We start from the raw sequence: 18,847 nt of genomic DNA on the forward strand, positions 1-18,847 counted from the left end.
TGATGGGGAGGCTTGCTCATTGACAGAACAGCCGATCTGCCATCGCTCTGATTGGCTATCAAACGCATAGGGGCGGGCACGTGCCGTGAATCCAAAGCTGTGATTGGCTGACGGCGTTTCCGTACAGTTAGAGACAGAAACACTACATTAGCTGAGGAGGGCTGACTAGCTTCCTGACAGAATCGGTGTACAAGTTTGGGAAAAAGCATTTGCGGACATAAAAATAGATTTCTGTCATATATTTTACACGTTTCCTCAAATAAGAGGTAAGTTCAATGACTTACTTTCTCTTCTAGTGACATTATTTAGCCCAAATCCGCTCCCTCTTATGTTATTGATATACTTGACGCTATGCCAAACTCGCTGACAAAACTGAGCAGTTGAACTTGGCTTTGCTAGGCGATAAAGTCAAACAAAAGTCACCCTTTAGAAGGGCACAAAAGAGCTTTCATGCAAGCTTGTACTTGTATATTTATTGTCATGATAGTCCACCATTTAGCAGTTATTTAAATCAAAGTTCAGCTTTTCTTTTACAGTGGTTTACAGTATACGTCACCGCGCACCGTTTCAGGTCTAAAATGTGAATTATTAACTGCCAACCTGCCCTATATGTTGAAAATGCACTTAATGTGTAGCATTAGGTTAAAAATGAATAGGCCGAATTCACCAGTGGGACATCACCTTTCAGATTAAGGTTTGAGTCTTAATCTATTTAATAGGCAACTATAAAAAATTATCAGAAATCCATAAGAAAAGTCGATTTTCCGAGCGGAGTTTGGTTTAGGACTTGCAAAGCTCGGTGGGTTGCCCTGGTGATCTGTGCAGCCACAGGGGTATTATTCTCTGATATCTTATATTGTGTTGTAGACACGTAGTATAACTGACATAACAGTTTTGCAACTCAGGAACATTTCATTATACTGTTAATAATCACCAGGAAGCAGCACTTTACAGGTTCTTGTTTTGTGGGGATTCATTCCAGGGAGGATTTCTGCTGAAAGATATTGTTAGGTGTGTCACTGGTGGGGAAAATGAAACCTATGGTGCATCCTCCTACATTCACTTTTCCAGTTTGTAATGAAAAAAAATAAAATAAAATCAATCTTAAAGTTGAGTTTAATCATAAAAACAAAGGTTTTATGCAACATTAGCCTTTAATCGTCTCGCTCAGCTGAAGAGTCAGGTTTTATTAACCCGTCGTAGTTAATGTTTATAACTGTTTAAGCTTTCCAGATGCAAGAATGAGTCAAATCCACGTCTGTCTGTTCCCATATTTGTTAATAACACCACTCTGAAGTCTCAGGTGTTGGACTTTCCTGTCGACCTCTGGTTTTCCCTTCAAACCTAAATCAGCTTTTATCATCACAGATTAACGGCCATTTTTCTCTGAGCAGAAACTGGTCGAGGAGGAGGAGAAACACTGCCCACTGTTATAGAGTTTCTGTCTCTGTTTACAAGCAGCTGGTTTACACTCATGAACAAACAAAGGAGCTGGATTCAAACCTTTCACTCCGAAGTGATGAAACTTTGTAGATTATTTGGGAACTTGGAGATTTTACTCAGACAAAAAGCAACTAAATAAAACAAAGCAGAAGTAAATAGGAGGAGACAGACAGGATTCAGAGGGACATTACAAAACTAGAATGTTGAAATATTCTCATATTGAGAAATTTGTAAAACCACAGCAACAGAAATCCTGCTGATTACTGCTCAATTTTAAAAATCTCACCAGTTTTTGTTCCTGGTCCGATTTTATTTGGTTTGGAAAAGTCCTCATGTTGTCACTGTCGTTCTGCAGAAAATGGCGCAGTGGTGCCAGCTTCAGATGCTGGACTGCAAGTACCTGGAGCAGGTGGACCAGCTGTACGATGACTCCTTCCCCATGGATATCCGACAGTACCTGAGCAAGTGGATCGAAAGCATCGACTGGTAAGAAGCTGGTTACTCTTTACTTACTCTTATATAACTCATTTTTAAAAACAGTTTAATGCTATATCATTTTAATTACTAACAGGAGGTCATAAGTTAGCATTAGCATCTGTAGAAATATACTCCAGAGAACTGGAAAGAGTTCATTTGGTAGAATTAAATCACCTCTGTGATGAATCCACTGATTTATGCAGGATGTTTATTATTTGTAGAAGCTGTTGTGGTTCATTTTTATTTGAAATGATGCATCAGCAACAAATTTTAAGTCATTTAAGACATTGAAATGCCAAATATTCTCTGGTTTCAGCTTCTGAAAAGTGAGGATTTGTTGTTTTTCACCATTTATTTTTATTTCTTTAAGCAGAATATCTTTGGATTTTGAGCTGTTGGTCAAGACTTTGCATTCTGGGAAATCTTAATGTGTGTTTTTCTCAATTTCCAGGCATTTTGAAGGCGAAAAAACGACCTGCGATCATTAGAATCAGCTTCTCATTGATTGATTGATTGATTGATTGAGCATGCAGATTGTTTTTGCTTCACTGTCAGTTTAAAATCTTTAAATATTCTCCTCAGGGACACGGTGGCGATCCAGGACTCGCTGGCCACCGTCCGGTTCCACGACCTCCTGGCTCAGCTGGACGACCAGCACAGCCGCTTCGCCCTGGAGAACAACTTCCTGCTGCAGCACAACATCCGCAAGATCAAGAGGAACCTGCAGGTCAGACCTCAGAGAGACCACACAAGATTTTATTCTCTTTGGTGATGAGTAAAATACAAAAGCGAGTGTCATCTACAGGATCGGTTCCAGGAGGATCCGGTCCACATGGCCATGATCATCTCCAGGAACCTGAAGGAGGAGCAGAAGATCCTGGCGAGTGCGAAGAGCGCCGAGGTAAAAGCTGCAGCTCAGCGACAAACAGAACATCTGTTTACATGACTGATGTTGAGATAACCAGAAAGAAATCCCCTGTTTTCTTTATCAGAGAGTAAAATCTCTCCTTTATTCCTGCAGCAGGAGGGAGAGGGGACGGTGTCGGCCATGGTGGTGGAGAAACAGAAGCTGGACAACAAAGTGAAGGAGATGAAAGACAGAGTCCAGGTAAAAGAAGAAGCAGCGGAAAAGTTTGATGTGATTAGATAAAGCCAGGGGCGGGAAATTAAATATTCACTCTGCTCCGGACGCCATTTTAAGCACCAGGAAATGGATATGGTGTGTAATAGATGCTGACATTCAGCTCAGGAGAGTTGAAAGGGATAGAAACAGTTTGTTGTGTATTGATATCGCTCAGCACTTCGAGAAGATGTAGTTATCTCTGATTTCCATCAAGATTAAACGCCCGTACACCCGCGCAGAAGTCACAGAAAAAAGGCGCCTCAGAACTCCCTTGAGAATCATCAGGTTTTTAAGTTTTCTTCAGTGTCACAGTGATTCAGTGACACTTGTATGTTCATCATAATTACAGTGGAAACAGGAGCAGTTAATAGATAATTCAGCTACTTTTAATGAGTCCAATTTGACGAGTAGCTGCATGTAGCTGACACTGAAGTTAAACCAGCTCCTCAAATAAATCCAGTCCACATGAGACCTAAGAATGACTTCCAGACTTTTTAAATCCTCTTTCCTCATCATAATAAATATTTAGCTTATTTGTTGTTTTCTTATTGCAACTGGAAATGATGAAGTTAAGTAATAAAGCTGCGCTCTCCTTCCTCAGTTTGTGGATCAGAACATAAAGAACCTCGAGGATCTGCAGGACGAGTACGACTTCAAAATCAACACACTGAAGAACAGAGGTGAGGAAAAGTCTAAACAACATGTTTAGGGTGTTTTTGTTTCTATAAATGTCTTTATTAAAGCCTCACATGTTTTTTTGTTTAACCAGAAACATTGCGATATATCAATACCAGATTCCATTCACAAAAATGGGAATTTTACTGAGCAGAACACAGGAGCTACCTCCTTCTGTCAATGGAGTCTGGTATTGATATGCAAAAAGTATCTTCCTCTTTAATAAAAAGCTCTGTCTCTGTAGGAATCCTGTCCATAATGTTTCTGATAACAACTGAGCAGTGGCGGAAACAAACACTTATGTTTTCCTGTTTGTGTAGAGAATGAAATGAACGGCATGACACCGAAGGAGCTGGAGAAAGAGAAGATGGTGATCGCGAGGATGTGCTTCGAGCTGAAAGCCAAACGACAGGTGAGCAGAGAGAGAGGTGATGTTAACCCAGGTGCACTGCACTTTAGCCTGTATTTGTTTACACTGAAAGTATGTCGAATTAACTAAATTAGCAGCTGCTGTTTGTGATGAACCCATGGATGTACAGAGAACTACCTCTGCTTTACTTTGATACTGAAGGAAACTTAAAAACTGCAGCTGTAACAAGCATCTCTTTTTCTATGATTTATTCACCGTCAATACTGGAGATAGTGATATCCACTGAAAGTAGTCGTCACCTGAATCTAAAAATGTGACTTTAGATTTTAATCGAGTCGTGACTATGAGAAGGAGATCGAGGCCTGACACAGATTACAGCAGCCAGACTCCATTATAGTTTCCTGTTGTTTTTAGAGCACTGACACGCATCTGTCTCTGTCACTCAGTTTGACAGCCTCTAATCTTATTTGTTTGTGTGTTTACTGATGTGACCTTTTACCTTGGTGTTTCAGGACGTGGTGACGCAGCTGACCGACCTCCTGAACGTCACCCAGGCGTTACTGTCGGACCTGATCTCCGAGGAGCTGCCTGAGTGGAAGCAGCGGCAGCAGATCGCCTGTATCGGAGGTCCTCCTAACGCCTGCGTGGACCAGCTGCAGAACTGGTGAGACGCACCCCTCCTCCTCCTCCTCCTCCTCCTCCTCCTCCTCTCCCACGTCTTCTGTTTTCTTGCCTTCATCCCTTGAATAATGTTTCTCCTCATCTTCTCCTTCCCTTCTCCCTTTTTTCTTCCTCCCCCACCTCCTCTCCCCCTACCTCATCCTCCTCTCTCTCCTCCTCCTGCTCCTCCCCCTACTCTCTCCTCCCCCTTCTCTCTCCTCCTCTCTCTCCTCCTCCCCCTCCTCTCTCCTCCTCCAGGTTCACAGCAGTAGCAGAGAGCCTCCAGCAGGTGCGTCAGCACCTGAAGAAGCTTCAGGAGTTGGAGCAGAAGTTCACCTACGACAGCGACCCCATCACACAGAAGAAAGCTTTCCTGGAGGCCCGAGCTCTGGAGCTCCTCAAGAACCTCCTCTCTAAGTAAGGACCCCCTCACACGCAAGTTATTGATCACCATATTATTGATTATTAACTTGTGTGTGTGTGCAGCTCTCTGGTCGTAGAGCGGCAGCCCTGTATGCCCACCCACCCACAGAGACCGCTGGTGCTGAAAACAGGCGTCCAGTTCACCGTCAAACTGCGGTAAGAGACAAAAACAAGCAGCTGAACAGTCTATATTACCCATAATCCCCGGCTTCTGGAGCAGGAAGTGCTGTCTCTGTAACAAACAGACCAAACTCCATTCAGAATTCTTGATATTTTCAGTTTCCTGGCTGGATATCAGACTTCTAAGTGTTTTTAACTCATCTACAGTTTTACAGCTTTACTCTCACACTATAAACAGGTGATGTGTGGATCTGAAAATCATTCACACAGGCAGACGTACGAGCCTTTGTGTTTTCAGACATCTCACACAGGTTGTTGTGTTGTCATTTCCACCTGTAGTTTCCTGTTTTGTGGTAAAAAGTGTCTGTTACTCATTTAAATGTCACCAAATCAAAACTTCCTGTTTCAGTCGAGCGTCTTGTTTCCTTTTCGTTCAGGTTCCTGGTGAAGCTGCAGGAGTTCAACTACCAACTCAAAGTCAAGGCCGTGTTTGACAAGTGAGCTGAACTTATGTTTACACAGGTTCATTGTTTCTGCTGTGTTTGAACATGTTGTTGAATAAATCTCTTGCTGTCCCTCCTCCTCCTCCTCAGGGATGTTACAGAGAAGAAAGGGTAGGTGTCACAAACTGAATATAATTTCTTAAAAAACAGTCTTTTCATAATAAATATTGAATAAATTAATGATGTCCGGACTCATTGATCTGCCTCATTTTAGGTTTCGGAAGTTCAACATTTTGGGAACAAACACCAAAGTCATGAACATGGAGGAGTCGAACGGCAGCCTGGCAGCAGAGTTCAGACATTTGGTGAGAGAAATACACCTGAATTACAACTTAGATGTTTTTCTTCTATCAAATATATCAATTTTTCTATTGATTTTCTTTCATTGATTAGTGAAAAATATTGTTAATTAAGTTTTTAATTATTTGTCCAGTCATTTTATTTTCTGAAGCTTTTGTCTTGTAAAAAACTTTAACTCTAACTTTATCTTGTTTTCTATGCAGCAACTGAAAGAACAGAAAGTAGCTGGGAACAGAACAAATGAGGTGAGAGCTAAAAAATACAGATTTTTGAATGTATAAATGATCAAAAAGAAGACGTTTTTTTCTCTTTACGGGACCAAGTTTACTCCTGAACTAAAGTCCTAGTTTGCAGGTTCTAGATTGGCTCTTAAAATAAACCAGATTAATTGAGAATTTTAGAAGTTTGCTGCTTTTATTTGGAAATTATAAAGTTTGGCACTGTCTCGTGGAAAATGAGGAATGACACAGAACCCGAGGGCACAAAAACTAATCGCACAGATAGTAACCTGAAATTATATTTTTAAAGTAAAATATTAATTTGCTTGAGGTTTATTGTGACTGTTATGTTGCAGTAGTTTCATTTTTACTATTTAATTTTATTTCTAAGCATTTATTGCAGTGCTCAGTGTGTGTCTGTGTGTTCAGGGTCCTCTGATCGTCACCGAGGAGCTCCACTCACTCAGCTTTCGAGTCCGAGCTGCAGCTCAACCAGTCAGGACTCGACATCAAACTGGAGGTGAGAGGAGACGACAGTAATTCAACACAGCTTCTGCACTGAAATCTTATTTACTCTGCTGTTCTTTTTGTTGTTGCTGTTGTTGTCGTAGGCCATGTCTCTTCCTGTTGTCGTCATCTCTAACGTCTGTCAGCTGCCCAGCGGCTGGGCCTCCATCCTCTGGTACAACATGCTCACCACCGAGCCCAAGGTGAGGACACACACACAGGGTCAGACATTAAAGATAAATTCTCTTATTTTATATTTACAGAAATATTTATTTAACTTGAAACAGTGCTACATATCAATACCAGGCTCCATAGAGAAAAACAGGGATTTAAGCAAACAGAACACAGGAGCTGCTGGAATACCACTGCCTCCATCTGTTAGTGTGTCTGTGTTACTGTGTGACTTTCAGTGGTGGAAGAAGTAATCAGATACTTTACTGAAGTAACAGTACCACACAGTAACACAGACACACTGACAGATCGAGGCAGCAGCTCCTGTGTGCTCTGGTAAAATTCCTGCTTTTGTCAGTGGAGTCTGGTAGTGAAATGCTTTGTGTTATTTGTAAGGAAATGGAAATTAGTTGCAAATATCAGTCATGCTCTACTGTTAAAATGTAAACCAGGTAATGGAGTCTTCTGTTTTCTCCGTCCTCATCCACAGAACCTGAAGTTCTTCCTCTCTCCTCCGCCAGCGAAGTGGTCTCAGCTGTCCGAGATCCTCAGCTGGCAGTTCTCCTCCGTCACCAAGCGAGGCCTGAACCAGGAGCAGCTCAACATGCTCGCCGACAAACTGCTCGGTCAGAAACACAACACACACAACAAACAGATCAAAGGAAACCCCAGACTAACATCAACATCAGCAGAATATGTCAGTTTAAGAGTTGTTGTCAGTCTCATCCACGCTTGTCGTTGTTTTTCTGGCTCTGACGACGTCTCCTGTTTTTAATCCCAACAACAGACCCCCACAAAATAATACAGGACGAGTACTTCAGGTACCTGCAGAAATCTGTAAAGTACTAAAAAGTGTGAAATGTGTTTCTATGCAGGAGCCAAAGCCCAGAGGAACCCAGAGGGACAAATCCCCTGGACCAAGTTCTGCAAGGTGAGCCACAGTCGGACTGTGACATCTGCCTCACCTGGTTTTTCTCTGGAGGTGGTCTTCTGAACTCTTTTTATGCTGAAGCACATGTTTGTTTTGTCCAGCAGCAGAGTGCCAACGAGAAAGCTTTTCCCTTCTGGCTGTGGATTGAAGGAATCCTGGATCTGATTAAACGACACCTCCTCCCCCTCTGGAACGACGGGTGAGTGCCACTCTGGTTCTCCTGAAGCAGACACAGTGGTGAGTGTGAGATTTGACCATAAACCTCTGCCCTGTGTCGCAGCTCCATCATGGGCTTCATCAGCAAGGAGAGGGAGAAGGCTCTGCTCAGCGACAAGTGTCCGGGAACCTTCCTGCTCAGGTTCAGTGAGAGCAGCAGAGAGGGAGCCATCACCTTCACCTGGATCGAACACGACGTCCACGGTACGGTTTACATCTAAACATCTGTGGATATCTCAACATATATAAGTCAAATATGAGCAGCACATAACACAAACTGTTTGCTCCTCCACCCAGACAAGCCCTTGTTCCACTCTGTGGAGCCGTACACCAAGAAGGAGCTGGGCGCCGTCTCCCTGCCCGACATCATCCGCACCTACAAGGTGATGGCTGCCGAGAACATCCCGGAAAACCCGCTGCGCTTCCTCTACCCCAACATCCCAAAAGACAAGGCCTTCGGGAAGTACTACCCCAAACCCACAGAGGGTGAGACACACACCATCCTGCACCCGGTCTCTTTTATCTCACAGTAACAGTACGCAGGTTTCTGTACAGAAATTAAACCAGACTTTTCCCTGATTTCCAGCTCCGGAGCCGATGGACGTGGAGAACACTGAGAGGAGCGGCTACATGAAGACGGAGCTCATATCGGTGTCAGAAGTGTAAGCAGAGAAAACGTATTTATGAAGAACGACGTGATTTATTTTGTCAGTGATAGAAACAGAGGTAACGTCCGTGTTCCTCTGGTCCAGACATCCGTCCAGACTGCAGGACAACATGATGCCGATGTCTCCTGACGACTACAAGGTTTTGGAGCAGTTCGTCGGTCCCAGAGACATCGACGCCGTGGTGAGTGCCAACTGCAGATGAACACGTTAACTCTGCTGTGTGCTGCTGCTTTAAACTCTGCACAGCTCGCTGACAGAACCATCCACAGTTTTCACACTCGGATTTCTCCCAAATCCTCCATTTGTTGGGTCATTGTAAATCTTCTGAGACTGAGCTGTGTTTATCTCTGCCTCTTCATACTCAAACTGTAGAGTTGACTGTGTTCAGAGTTCCTGAAGCAGCAGTCATTTGTTTTTCCTGCTCAGTCTGATCTCTGTCTTCTCAGCTGTAAATCTCGCTGTCTGTCTTTTGTTTTTTTGTATTTCTCTTCCTGCTCGGCCTCCAGACCAGCAATCTGATTGGATTTGGAGAGTTTGACGTTCAGGTAGACGCCGCTTCAATCTGTTCCCCTGCTAAACCGCTGCAGTTTAACTCAACTATACTTTACTACACTAACAGCTGTGGCTCTCCCTCCTCCAACACAAGTGTTTGTTTTATTTTTGACACTTATTAAAGCTTGAAATACAAACAGCAGTAGAGAAAATATTTGACATGCATGCAGAATGAATTTAGGACAAATCTAAAGCGCCTCGGTCATGTATTGTATTTCTTTACGTGTCTGTTGCATGAAATTCACTTGTTAACATAAAATTCATGCAGAAAGATCCCCTTCATTCTTAGAACAATACTCTGGATTTACATTAGAGCTGGAGTCACTTTACTTTGTGTCTTTGTACCTAACAACCTGTCCTTTTCTCTTCTTCTCAGATGAGCGCAGACTTTCCTGACCAGAACTAAAGATCAGCTCCTCATCCTCTTGTTACCAGTGTACTCTTCATGTCTTTGTTTAATGCAGAGACTAAAGCCCCATTTGGACGGGATTAACTGTACGGGAGGAGGTGGGGACTTAAATCTTCACTGTGGTCTTCTGTAATGTAACCTCCATAACTCTGCTAAGAAGTCAGAAAAAAGACACTTGTGTTTGTGCAGAACTTGCTTTTGGAACTTGTTTGTAACTTTTCTTCAGTATCACAGTGATCCAGTGACAGCTGTCTGTACGCCCATGGGTTCACTGCAGACAGGAGATGATCGCAGCTAATTCTGCATACTTAGAATAAAAATATGTGAATAAATGTATATGCTGTGATTACTGCAGGTATGGGTGGGTGGGCCAGGTATTGTTAAACTAGCCCACCTCCTCTAAAAAAGATCCAGTCCAAATGGAGCTGAAGTCGGGTTTAGACGGGATCTGTCACTTTATTTTTGTACATACATCTGTTTTTATTAAGTCCATAATACTCCCTGCTGTAAAACAGTGAAAATAAAGAATATGATTCTGCGTGCCTCCTTAAATTTGCCATAAAATCACATTGATTAATTGGACATTGTGTATTTGAGTCTGCAAAAACATCTTATTGTGTGGAGGTATCATGTAGCACTCAACCTGAGCTTTTTATTTAACAAACTGTATCAGTGACTGTAGTTTTCATCAGTGTTGTAACAGCAATTAAACCACTGTAGTACAACTGAGTTTTTGTTGATGTTTGTCCCACGACCATAAACCTATAGATTCTACAGGTTCTGTAGTATAGAACATGTTCTTATCACATTATTTTGCCAATGTAGAGAATGTGAGAGAGCACACACATGACGATAAATAACACAAGTGTGTGATGTGCAACGACCAACACAGCACACCACACTAACAGATCTCAATCAGATCAAATCTCGCGCGATCAAACGTGACTTTAGACTAAACAAACATGGCGGACGACGGCGATTTCCCCCAAACGTTGACAGAATATTATGACAACGTTTCACAATAAGACATGAAAACAACAACGTGTCACATTGACTATCGACTGTCGATCAATACAGCGCATGCTCGGATTTCCTCGAGCCCCCTCCCACACACACAACAGGATTTCTGACCGTAAATACCCTAATAAACACGTGTAACATTTGTCAGAGCGGTCGGGGAGCGTAAAATCATTCTTAATCCACCTGAAACCACAGGAAACTCCTGCAGGATCACCGTTAGAGCCATCATAGCGCCACATTATTGTTCAAGGATTTTTACTGAAGATATTCGCTTTCAGGGTCAATAAAATGAATTAAACCCATATCCTACCTAACCTTACTGATAGCAATGTAAAGATGAAACACTAGGGGGCGCAAACGAAAAGCAGAGTTTCACTAAGTTGAACAAACACCTGTCAGCGCCGTGACACCAGAGTGTTGTATGGAGCGGGTTGAAGCAACAGAGAGGGAACAGGAATATTTGTTTTCAGCCTTTGATATTATTCTGTTTTTATAACCTGACAAACACCTTATCTGAGAAGCCATGTTTGGACATTAAGACCTAGTACTATTATCACTGTCTCAGGGAGAAGAGGGAGAGTCTGAACTCAGCTCTGAGAGGGTTTCAGAAGGAGCACTGACATACAGGGCCTGTGTCCACCAGAGGGCGCTGATGAGCTCAGGTGCTGATGGCCCTCTGCCATGCTCACCTCCAGTATCTGCAAAGCTTTTAAAAGCCTTATTTCAGGAAATCAAACACCGTATAGACAAAGAACAAACTAAATCTGAGACAGTGCAGCAACCACTCTCTTGGACTGAAACATCTGTGGACGTCAGATGTTTGGATCTGAACCAACAGCCTGTTTAAAGGGCTGTTCCTCATCAAGCCCCTGGGTCACAAAGGTCAAGAGGTTCTCAGTCTGTATTTTGGAGCGTCATTTCTCAGACTCCAGTCTTACTGGTGGGGTTTAGGCTTCAAGCCAGATTCATGTACTGTATTTTGGTTCAAATCAGCAATGAAATTCTGTTTTATAAATCTGGACTAGTTGCCTCAACAAAAGAATTAGATCCACATGATTAAAGTCTAAACATGGTCCTAAAGCATTAAACTCATGTGTTTCTATTATTTTTCCATCTCCATTTAGAACAGTGAGAGTAATGAAGCTAAACAGCGCCCCACTCTGTTGAACAGTGGTAATTTTCAGACCCAAAATCCCCCCACATCACCCTCACCTCCAACACCCAAACTGTGGACATTCACGAACACAAATTCCCCCCATCTCCCCTCCCTGCTTATTGGCCGGTAAATATGTTAATATGTCTTTTAATATGTCTATAATTTGTATTTTTTCTTTCTCGTCTTTATCACACATACAGTTTTTCTAGTTCATCTGGTTGGCAACTGGGCAAGTTGCCACCCACTGAGGAAGACCATGGGATGTGACTAAAAGCCCTTTAACAGACTGGACCTTGAGTCAAACTACCAAATTCCTGTTCAGCAAAATGATGAATTGTGTATGACTGTATGACTTTTTCATCAGTGTCTGGATTGTTTTACCACATTCAAGCTTATGAAGTAAACAGACAGTTACATATGAGACCTGATGCCTACCCTCTGTGTCCTGAGCCAACTCTGTGTCCACGAACGTCCTCCTCCTGTCGCTGAGACATTTCTCTCCTTCTTCTCTGTGATAGTTCTGTCAGTTTAAGGACAGTGAACATCGTTAGTGACCATAAATGTTATTAATCCTCAGTTACTTTCTGTAAAGGAGGACACATGTATGAGATTTAAATTCACGTTTCAAACTCACACTCTCAGGGACCACAAAAGGGACCTGTTGGTCATAAAAGCCGTCCATGTTGCAGGAGTCTTCCCTCTGGAATAAACAGGGACGAGAGGACAGATTAGGGAAACCATTATTACAGTAACCGCCCTTCTTGTTTGTTCGTCTCGGTGGGTTGGTGTTTTTCTAACCTCCATAACCCCCACAGGGTTTACAGTGGCTGTAAAAGTGTTGTCGTCAATGACAGCATTATGCAACCTCCTGTAAACTCAGTCTGACGTGAACTGGAGCTGCAAGAGGAGCCAGTCTTTAAAGACGTTTTAAGATTGAAACGCTAGTATTGAGGAAATAAACGGAAAGCAGCTGTAGTCCAATAAAACATGAGGTCTTTATTAATAATAATAATAATAATAATCATGCTTTGATTTTTGATTTTTTAAAATAGGTTAAAAAGTTCTCATCTGGCAATATTTAAACATAAAAACTGTGGTTATTACTTTGTCAGACAATTCATCTGAAAAACAAAATCAAAAACACATTTTATAAAAGTAAATTGGCTAACTCATGTGTGTGATGTACTCATGTCATTTGCAAACCCCATGCTGCGAGCTTCTGGGTGTTGTGCCCAAACGCTCGACTGAAGAGAGGAGGGCAGGGGATTGTGGGAGCTATTATTTTGAATTTGTGGTTTTGAGAAAGTGTCGTCTGGATATGGCACTTCACTGTACTATATACTGATTTAAATAATTTTTGACAGTTTCATTAAGGCAAACCTCCTGCATATTTCATTTGTCTCAGAGCAAAAGGAATCAAATCAAGAAAACAGGAGCATCAGTTTTATTTAAATCTATATATCTGTGTGTTTATTTTTCCAATTCCAAATACTGTTTCATTTTGGAATAAAAATCTTCAGCCAATCCCTGTTAAATATCTTTTACTGGTGAAAATTTGCGTGCATTATTTTTAAGGTTTCATAAACCATCCCACCATCAGAAACGTTACAAATGTTTCCTTTAACTTGAAGTAAGTCAGTTACACACAACTATTAATTCAGAATTTGCAGCAGCCAGCACTGCTGCTGCCTAGAGCTGATCCCAGTGTTTTTACAAAGCGGTGAACGTCGCTGAAGGTGTTGTAGAGAGGCACTGGAGCGATTCGCAGCACGCTGGGCTCCCTCATGTCACACTGAAAGACAGGAAATGACAGACAAAACAAAACGTTACAACATCTTCTGAATATTTTGACACTGCTACCATTTTCTTAGTTTTAGCTCAGTGTATATATTTTATGCATAGGACTTGGTAAGAGCATTTCCTCTAAACTATGCAGGGAATATCTGATTTCCCTTTTAAAAAAACACTGAGCTTTATGTATGAAAGAAAAATTAAACTACAACACTATTCTGCTTTTAATCACTGCTTCCAGATCCTATAAAATGTATTTCTTATTCAGTTCCAGTCAGCTAGAAGCCAAAAAGTACTTTGAAATGTCAGCTACTCACACAAACTCCCCTCTTCTCCAGCTCCTGAAAGACCTTTCTGATGGGGACGGAGAAGGAGAGCGACAGCTGGCAGCCTCTCTGCCGAGGGTCAGAGGGCGTGATGATGTGGATGTGAGGTTTGTGGGGCTTGGCGGGGTCCTCGGTGTAGTAATGCCGGATCAGATACTCCAGGTAACCCGTCAGCAGGAGGGACTTCCTGCGTAACGCCTGCATGCTGGTCATGTTAAACACCTGGCCACAATAAAATGCTGTGAATGGAAATCACTTCTCAAAAGCTTTTGATGCTCATATCACTGCCATCCAGAAAACAAACCCATTAAACTGGAGCATTAAACATTTTACTGTAGTACCTCTAAGCTGGCCTGAAGGGGACAGACCAGCAGGATGGGCTGGTTGGAGAGTCTGAAGCCGCTCACACCAGACTGCAGATGCAACTCTAAAAACAGGAGAGAAAACAACTGGAGTTTTAATAATTAATACAGAGTGGAGTGGAGAAAGTGTTTATACAAACCCCCCTGTGTAAATATGTGATATGATATAGTGCACAGCAGTGTGTGTGTTCAGCCTTTACTGTTATCCATCTGGAACCGAGTCTTCAGGTCATGTCCCCACCATCCCAACAACCTGGTGGAGACATTTAGAACCAGAGACACCGGTGTTAAAGGTTCTGTTCACATTTACACTCATTTTAGCTCGCACTTTAATTTGTTTTACGCAACTGTAATCGATTCTTTTTCCAGAAAGTTCCCTGAATTAGTTTTTAGAGAAAATACCGTGTGCAATTGGTACACTTTAATAAATGATTGCAGTTTATTGTTTCAATAAGCTCAAATATGTGCAGATAAGAAAACAAGTTAACTTTGGTGTCTTTTAAAGAAACTCCTAAAGTAGTGCAAACATGAAGTCAAAAATAAAGATCAAATCGCTCTCAGGATGTCTGAGAGGTCACTGAAAAACATCATAAAATCAAAAAATAGCTTAACTAGAATTAAACCAATATGGAAATGACCACTGGTTATTGATGTGTGTGAACAGGGTGGAGGCACTCACGCTGGTTTGATGGTGTCTTTATGTTTCTTGTGGATAAACGCTCCAGCTATTCCTCCAGCACCTGAATTCAGATACTGTGAGAAGACGGTCAGTATATATACTCATATATTCAGTCAAAGTGGACAAAAACCAGAGAGCAGGTCAGCTGACCTTGTAGGAGCACCAGCAGGCGAAGTCGACTCCCCAGTCGTGCAGCTTCAGCTCAGCGTTTCCTGCAGCGTGGGCGCAGTCGAAACCTACGTAACAGCCCTGACACACAAACAGCAGCAAAGCTATTAGTTGAAGTTAGTCACAGGTTTCTTTTCATTTAAACGTCACGCTGCCTTACCTTCCTCTGACCGGCCTCGGTAATGGCAGCCATGTCGAACAGCTGGCCGGTGTAATACTGAACGCCGCTGAACATCACCACAGCGATGGAGTCGCCCTCCTTCTCGATCACGTCCAGGATGTCCTCTGTTCTCAGAGTCTCTTCTCCCTGAACAGGAAGCACAGTCATCAGTCAGAGTTTGTTCTCACCTCTAAGGTTATGGCTGTTGTTTTTTACGGGATTCAAAAGACTGTATTTGAGCTGAGATGCCTGTTGAAATGTCACTGAAAATAACTAACAAGGATCCAAATAAAAACTCAACACACACACCTACAAATCAAACCACTCAAGCTAATGTTAATGTGACAGAATCCAACTTTCAGATAAAATTCACTGTACTGGTCTGGGTGACAGCAGCAGCATGCTCTGCTTAGGGTCGAATCCTCGCAGCCTGATCTGAGACTCCACAGCGTACTGAGGACAGGAGAGAGACAGGGTTCACTTTCATAATGAGGAGACTGATTAACAACAATTTAATGAAAACAACATTTGTGGGTTTACTCACATGGTCTGAAGGAAAGGCTTTGTCTTCTAGAAGGATTCTGTGTCGAGCTGCTGTGGGTTTGTAGAAGGAAAGCTGCAGAATAATGACATGTTACATCTGCTCAAACTTAAACCGTATCCTCTATTTACTAAATACACTCCAGTACAAAGTGTTGTACAGAGAATATGTTTCTCACCATTAGAAGGTGTAAATTAACTGTCAGGCCGTTCATCAGCGCCACCTCTTCAGTTTTAGCTCCTGTAAGAAACGGAATAAAACATGAGACTTGTCAGAAACGTTGTGAGTGATTTAGGTTTTATTTTATTTTATGAACACATCACAGTTGTCATCACAGTAATCTCCACCTGCTCCCGGTGCCATTTTTACACTCACAGCATCAGCTCATAAACACTGATATGCAAAAAGATGCCACACACTCGATTTTTCTAAATCAAATTTCTGCTTTCTCAGAGACAATAATATTTCTCTCACAGTTGTTCTTATGAGACAACAGTCTGGAAATCATCTGAGTCAGTGACAAAGAGTATAATCCTCGGTTTATAATCCTCCTCTGTTTCCTGTCTCTGTCTGTACACATTCTTCTAGATGATGAGTGAACTCTTTCAGGAGACTAAAGATTGCAGACCTCAGCCTTCTGTATGTATCTGCAGATTTATTTGGAGACCTTCATGTGAACTTTGGACTCTACAAAAGAGGCCTGGATGCAACAGTGCACTGACCTTTACAAGCAACTTCACAGAGCCAGTATGAAAGTTGCAAAACATCAATCTGCTCCTTTAAGACCAGTTTAAATAGAAGTCTGTCTTACCAACAACATTAGCCATGAGTTCCTCGATGTTGTTTTCAGCCCACGCCCAGGGTCGAGAGCCCTCTGTGTGACCATGAACACCCCTATAGAAAGAGTCTGTCAGTGCAATACAAAAACACCTTCATCTCAGCCTTTAGGTAAATATGGAAATAAAGAGTTAACATACGTTTTGGCCCATTTATCCAGCTCCTCCTCCAGATACTTCCTGGCCATTTTGGGCTGAAGCCCCAGTGAGTTTCCCACAAGGTAGATGCACTCCTTGCTGCCGTCGACCAGCGAGGGATCAGCTACAGAAACACTGAATTGATTCTCACTGAACACTGAAATCCAAATAAGGAGATGTAAAATGTGGTAAATCTTACTCACACGGAGGCAAATCTGCAATTTTGGGCACCAGGAACTTCTCTCTGAGATGTCTCAGTGTGTCGTGTTGGTCGAAGTATGAAGCCACCTCTGCAGAGGTCGGACTGCAGCCCAGCAAGTCTGAAACTTGCTTCACAGTTTCCCTCGGAGTTGAGCCGATAAACGGGTCCATTGCTGTGGGGACTGGAAGGCTGCTGGAGAGGAAATACACCACGTTTAGAAAGTCTCTGTGAAAAACCTTTCATACTACAGAGTTCTATTTTTTTCTGTCCGTATGTCAAAAGACCTCTGGGTTTTAAAATCCAGAAATTACGAATGTTGTTGTCTCTCTCCAGTGAAAACTGTAGCGACTTTTCTTTGACATTAAAAATATTTCAGTCGTCTAACTTCAGCGGTGATTTGTCACTTTACTGTAAAATAGTTTCTGACTTACACCTACTTACAACTACTAAAATATATGTAAGAACACAGTCACTGTACTGTCACCTTCAAACACATACAACACCAATAACTGTTCACTTAAACACTAAATAAAAGAGCCTCTGTTGCTTTGAAAATCACTGCATGTCATTCATTCTTTGACAGTGAAGTGTGCAGTGAGCTGAGAGCTGTAACTCACGGTCAGATCAGGTGGTTTGCAGATGAGCTTCCTCTCCACAGCCTGCAGTCAGACTGAGTGACTCCTCTGCTCTGGAGACGCTCTTTAACCTCTCAGCTCTGAGTTAATCATTGTTCCAGTGAAACGAGCTCAAACTGGAGATAAAACCAGAGCTCGACATGTCCTTCAACCCTCCATGGATCAGATTCATTCCTGCTATTAAATGTCCTGTTTTGTGCAACAGACCGATGAGAGTGAGTTCCCTTTTTTCATAGTTTCACTTCCAAGTGGAAAATCCAAACACATGGTGTGAAGTTCCACACAGAAACACTGCTGAAGCCATGAGCATGAATCTGATGCTCTAACAGCCTCCTCTTTTGGTTTTGTTTTTACCTCCTGCAGCCACAGGTGACGATCATATGATCCAGTGCTCAGCTTTTAACACTACTGTTGAATTTTACACAGTAAAAGTTGAACTAAAGTGACACTGGAGAAGAATCAGCCAAAGGTTAAAGTACAGAACTAAGTTACTCCTCTTTTCCTTTTCATTCAAATCATGATGTTAAATAAATATGTTTATTATGATATTATCATTATTATCTTTTTTCCACTAGATGGCAGCAAAGTATGGTCATGCTGTGAGGTAAAGGTTAAAGCCTACAATAAATCCTCATTATAAATATAGATAAGGAACATTCTTCTGGACAAAACACTTACATCTTGTTAGATGTAATAAAGGTGGAATATTATGTCAGTTCTGCTAAAGACAAAATGCCATTATAGCCTGAATATTTGCAGAGGTCGTCTGTGAAAAAATGAAAAATCTAATTTTAAAAATCACCATGTGTTTACTGTGCTAAACCAGTGTAAGAAGCAGGCAGGTAATATAAGATCTCTTTTCTCCTGTCTGCTGCTTTTCAATCACTGAATATGTATTATTTTAGACAACGATGCACATTTAGTTTGAAATAGTTTTTCTCTACTCTGAGTTTAGTTGAACTATATCTCCTGTGTTGTCACTGTAATTAATAAGTTTACAATGTTGATTTCTCCAACCAAAGTGGCCAGTGTCGCTCATCTTCTCCCTCACCTTCTTTTCTTCCTCT

The 18,847-nt window shown here is 42.0% G+C and overlaps 2 protein-coding genes across 3 annotated transcripts; one reads left to right on the top strand and one right to left on the bottom strand.

The window, feature by feature from the left end:
• The first annotated feature begins 107 nt into the window (after positions 1 to 107).
• On the top strand, positions 108 to 10,495 carry LOC108873137 (signal transducer and activator of transcription 1-alpha/beta-like). Its single transcript, XM_018661263.2, is given in 26 exon segments — positions 108 to 266; positions 1,799 to 1,929; positions 2,503 to 2,647; positions 2,726 to 2,821; positions 2,942 to 3,028; positions 3,645 to 3,723; positions 4,039 to 4,130; positions 4,601 to 4,752; positions 5,007 to 5,165; positions 5,235 to 5,327; positions 5,729 to 5,788; positions 5,885 to 5,905; positions 6,009 to 6,099; positions 6,298 to 6,339; positions 6,742 to 6,780; positions 6,782 to 6,832; positions 6,924 to 7,022; positions 7,481 to 7,616; positions 7,866 to 7,921; positions 8,026 to 8,120; positions 8,202 to 8,341; positions 8,435 to 8,623; positions 8,724 to 8,799; positions 8,890 to 8,986; positions 9,312 to 9,350; positions 9,734 to 10,495. Coding segments are annotated over 25 exon segments (2,292 nt in total). The 5' UTR covers positions 108 to 266; positions 1,799 to 1,801; the 3' UTR covers positions 9,764 to 10,495.
• A 2,801-nt stretch (positions 10,496 to 13,296) lies between these two features.
• kynu (kynureninase) lies at positions 13,297 to 18,049 on the bottom strand. 2 transcript variants are annotated; one of them, XM_018661266.2, is made up of 14 exons: positions 17,763 to 18,049; positions 17,147 to 17,334; positions 16,947 to 17,067; positions 16,781 to 16,863; positions 16,148 to 16,209; positions 15,973 to 16,044; positions 15,807 to 15,881; positions 15,429 to 15,575; positions 15,251 to 15,349; positions 15,101 to 15,174; positions 14,622 to 14,674; positions 14,401 to 14,486; positions 14,051 to 14,281; positions 13,297 to 13,734 (listed from the first exon to the last, which is right to left on the bottom strand). In XM_018661266.2, exons 2-14 carry the CDS (start codon positions 17,313 to 17,315, stop codon positions 13,600 to 13,602), a joined length of 1,407 nt encoding a protein of 468 aa, XP_018516782.1. In that variant the 5' UTR covers positions 17,316 to 17,334; positions 17,763 to 18,049; the 3' UTR covers positions 13,297 to 13,599. The 2 variants fall into 2 exon arrangements, with proteins under 2 accessions (XP_018516782.1, XP_018516781.1); XM_018661265.2 differs by having other exon boundaries at positions 17,147 to 17,337; positions 17,763 to 18,046.
• Between the last annotated feature and the right edge of the window lie 798 nt (positions 18,050 to 18,847).

The sequence above is a fragment of the Lates calcarifer genome, linkage group LG7_2 (assembly GCF_001640805.2).
Source record: "Lates calcarifer isolate ASB-BC8 linkage group LG7_2, TLL_Latcal_v3, whole genome shotgun sequence".
NCBI lineage: Eukaryota > Metazoa > Chordata > Actinopteri > Centropomidae > Lates > Lates calcarifer.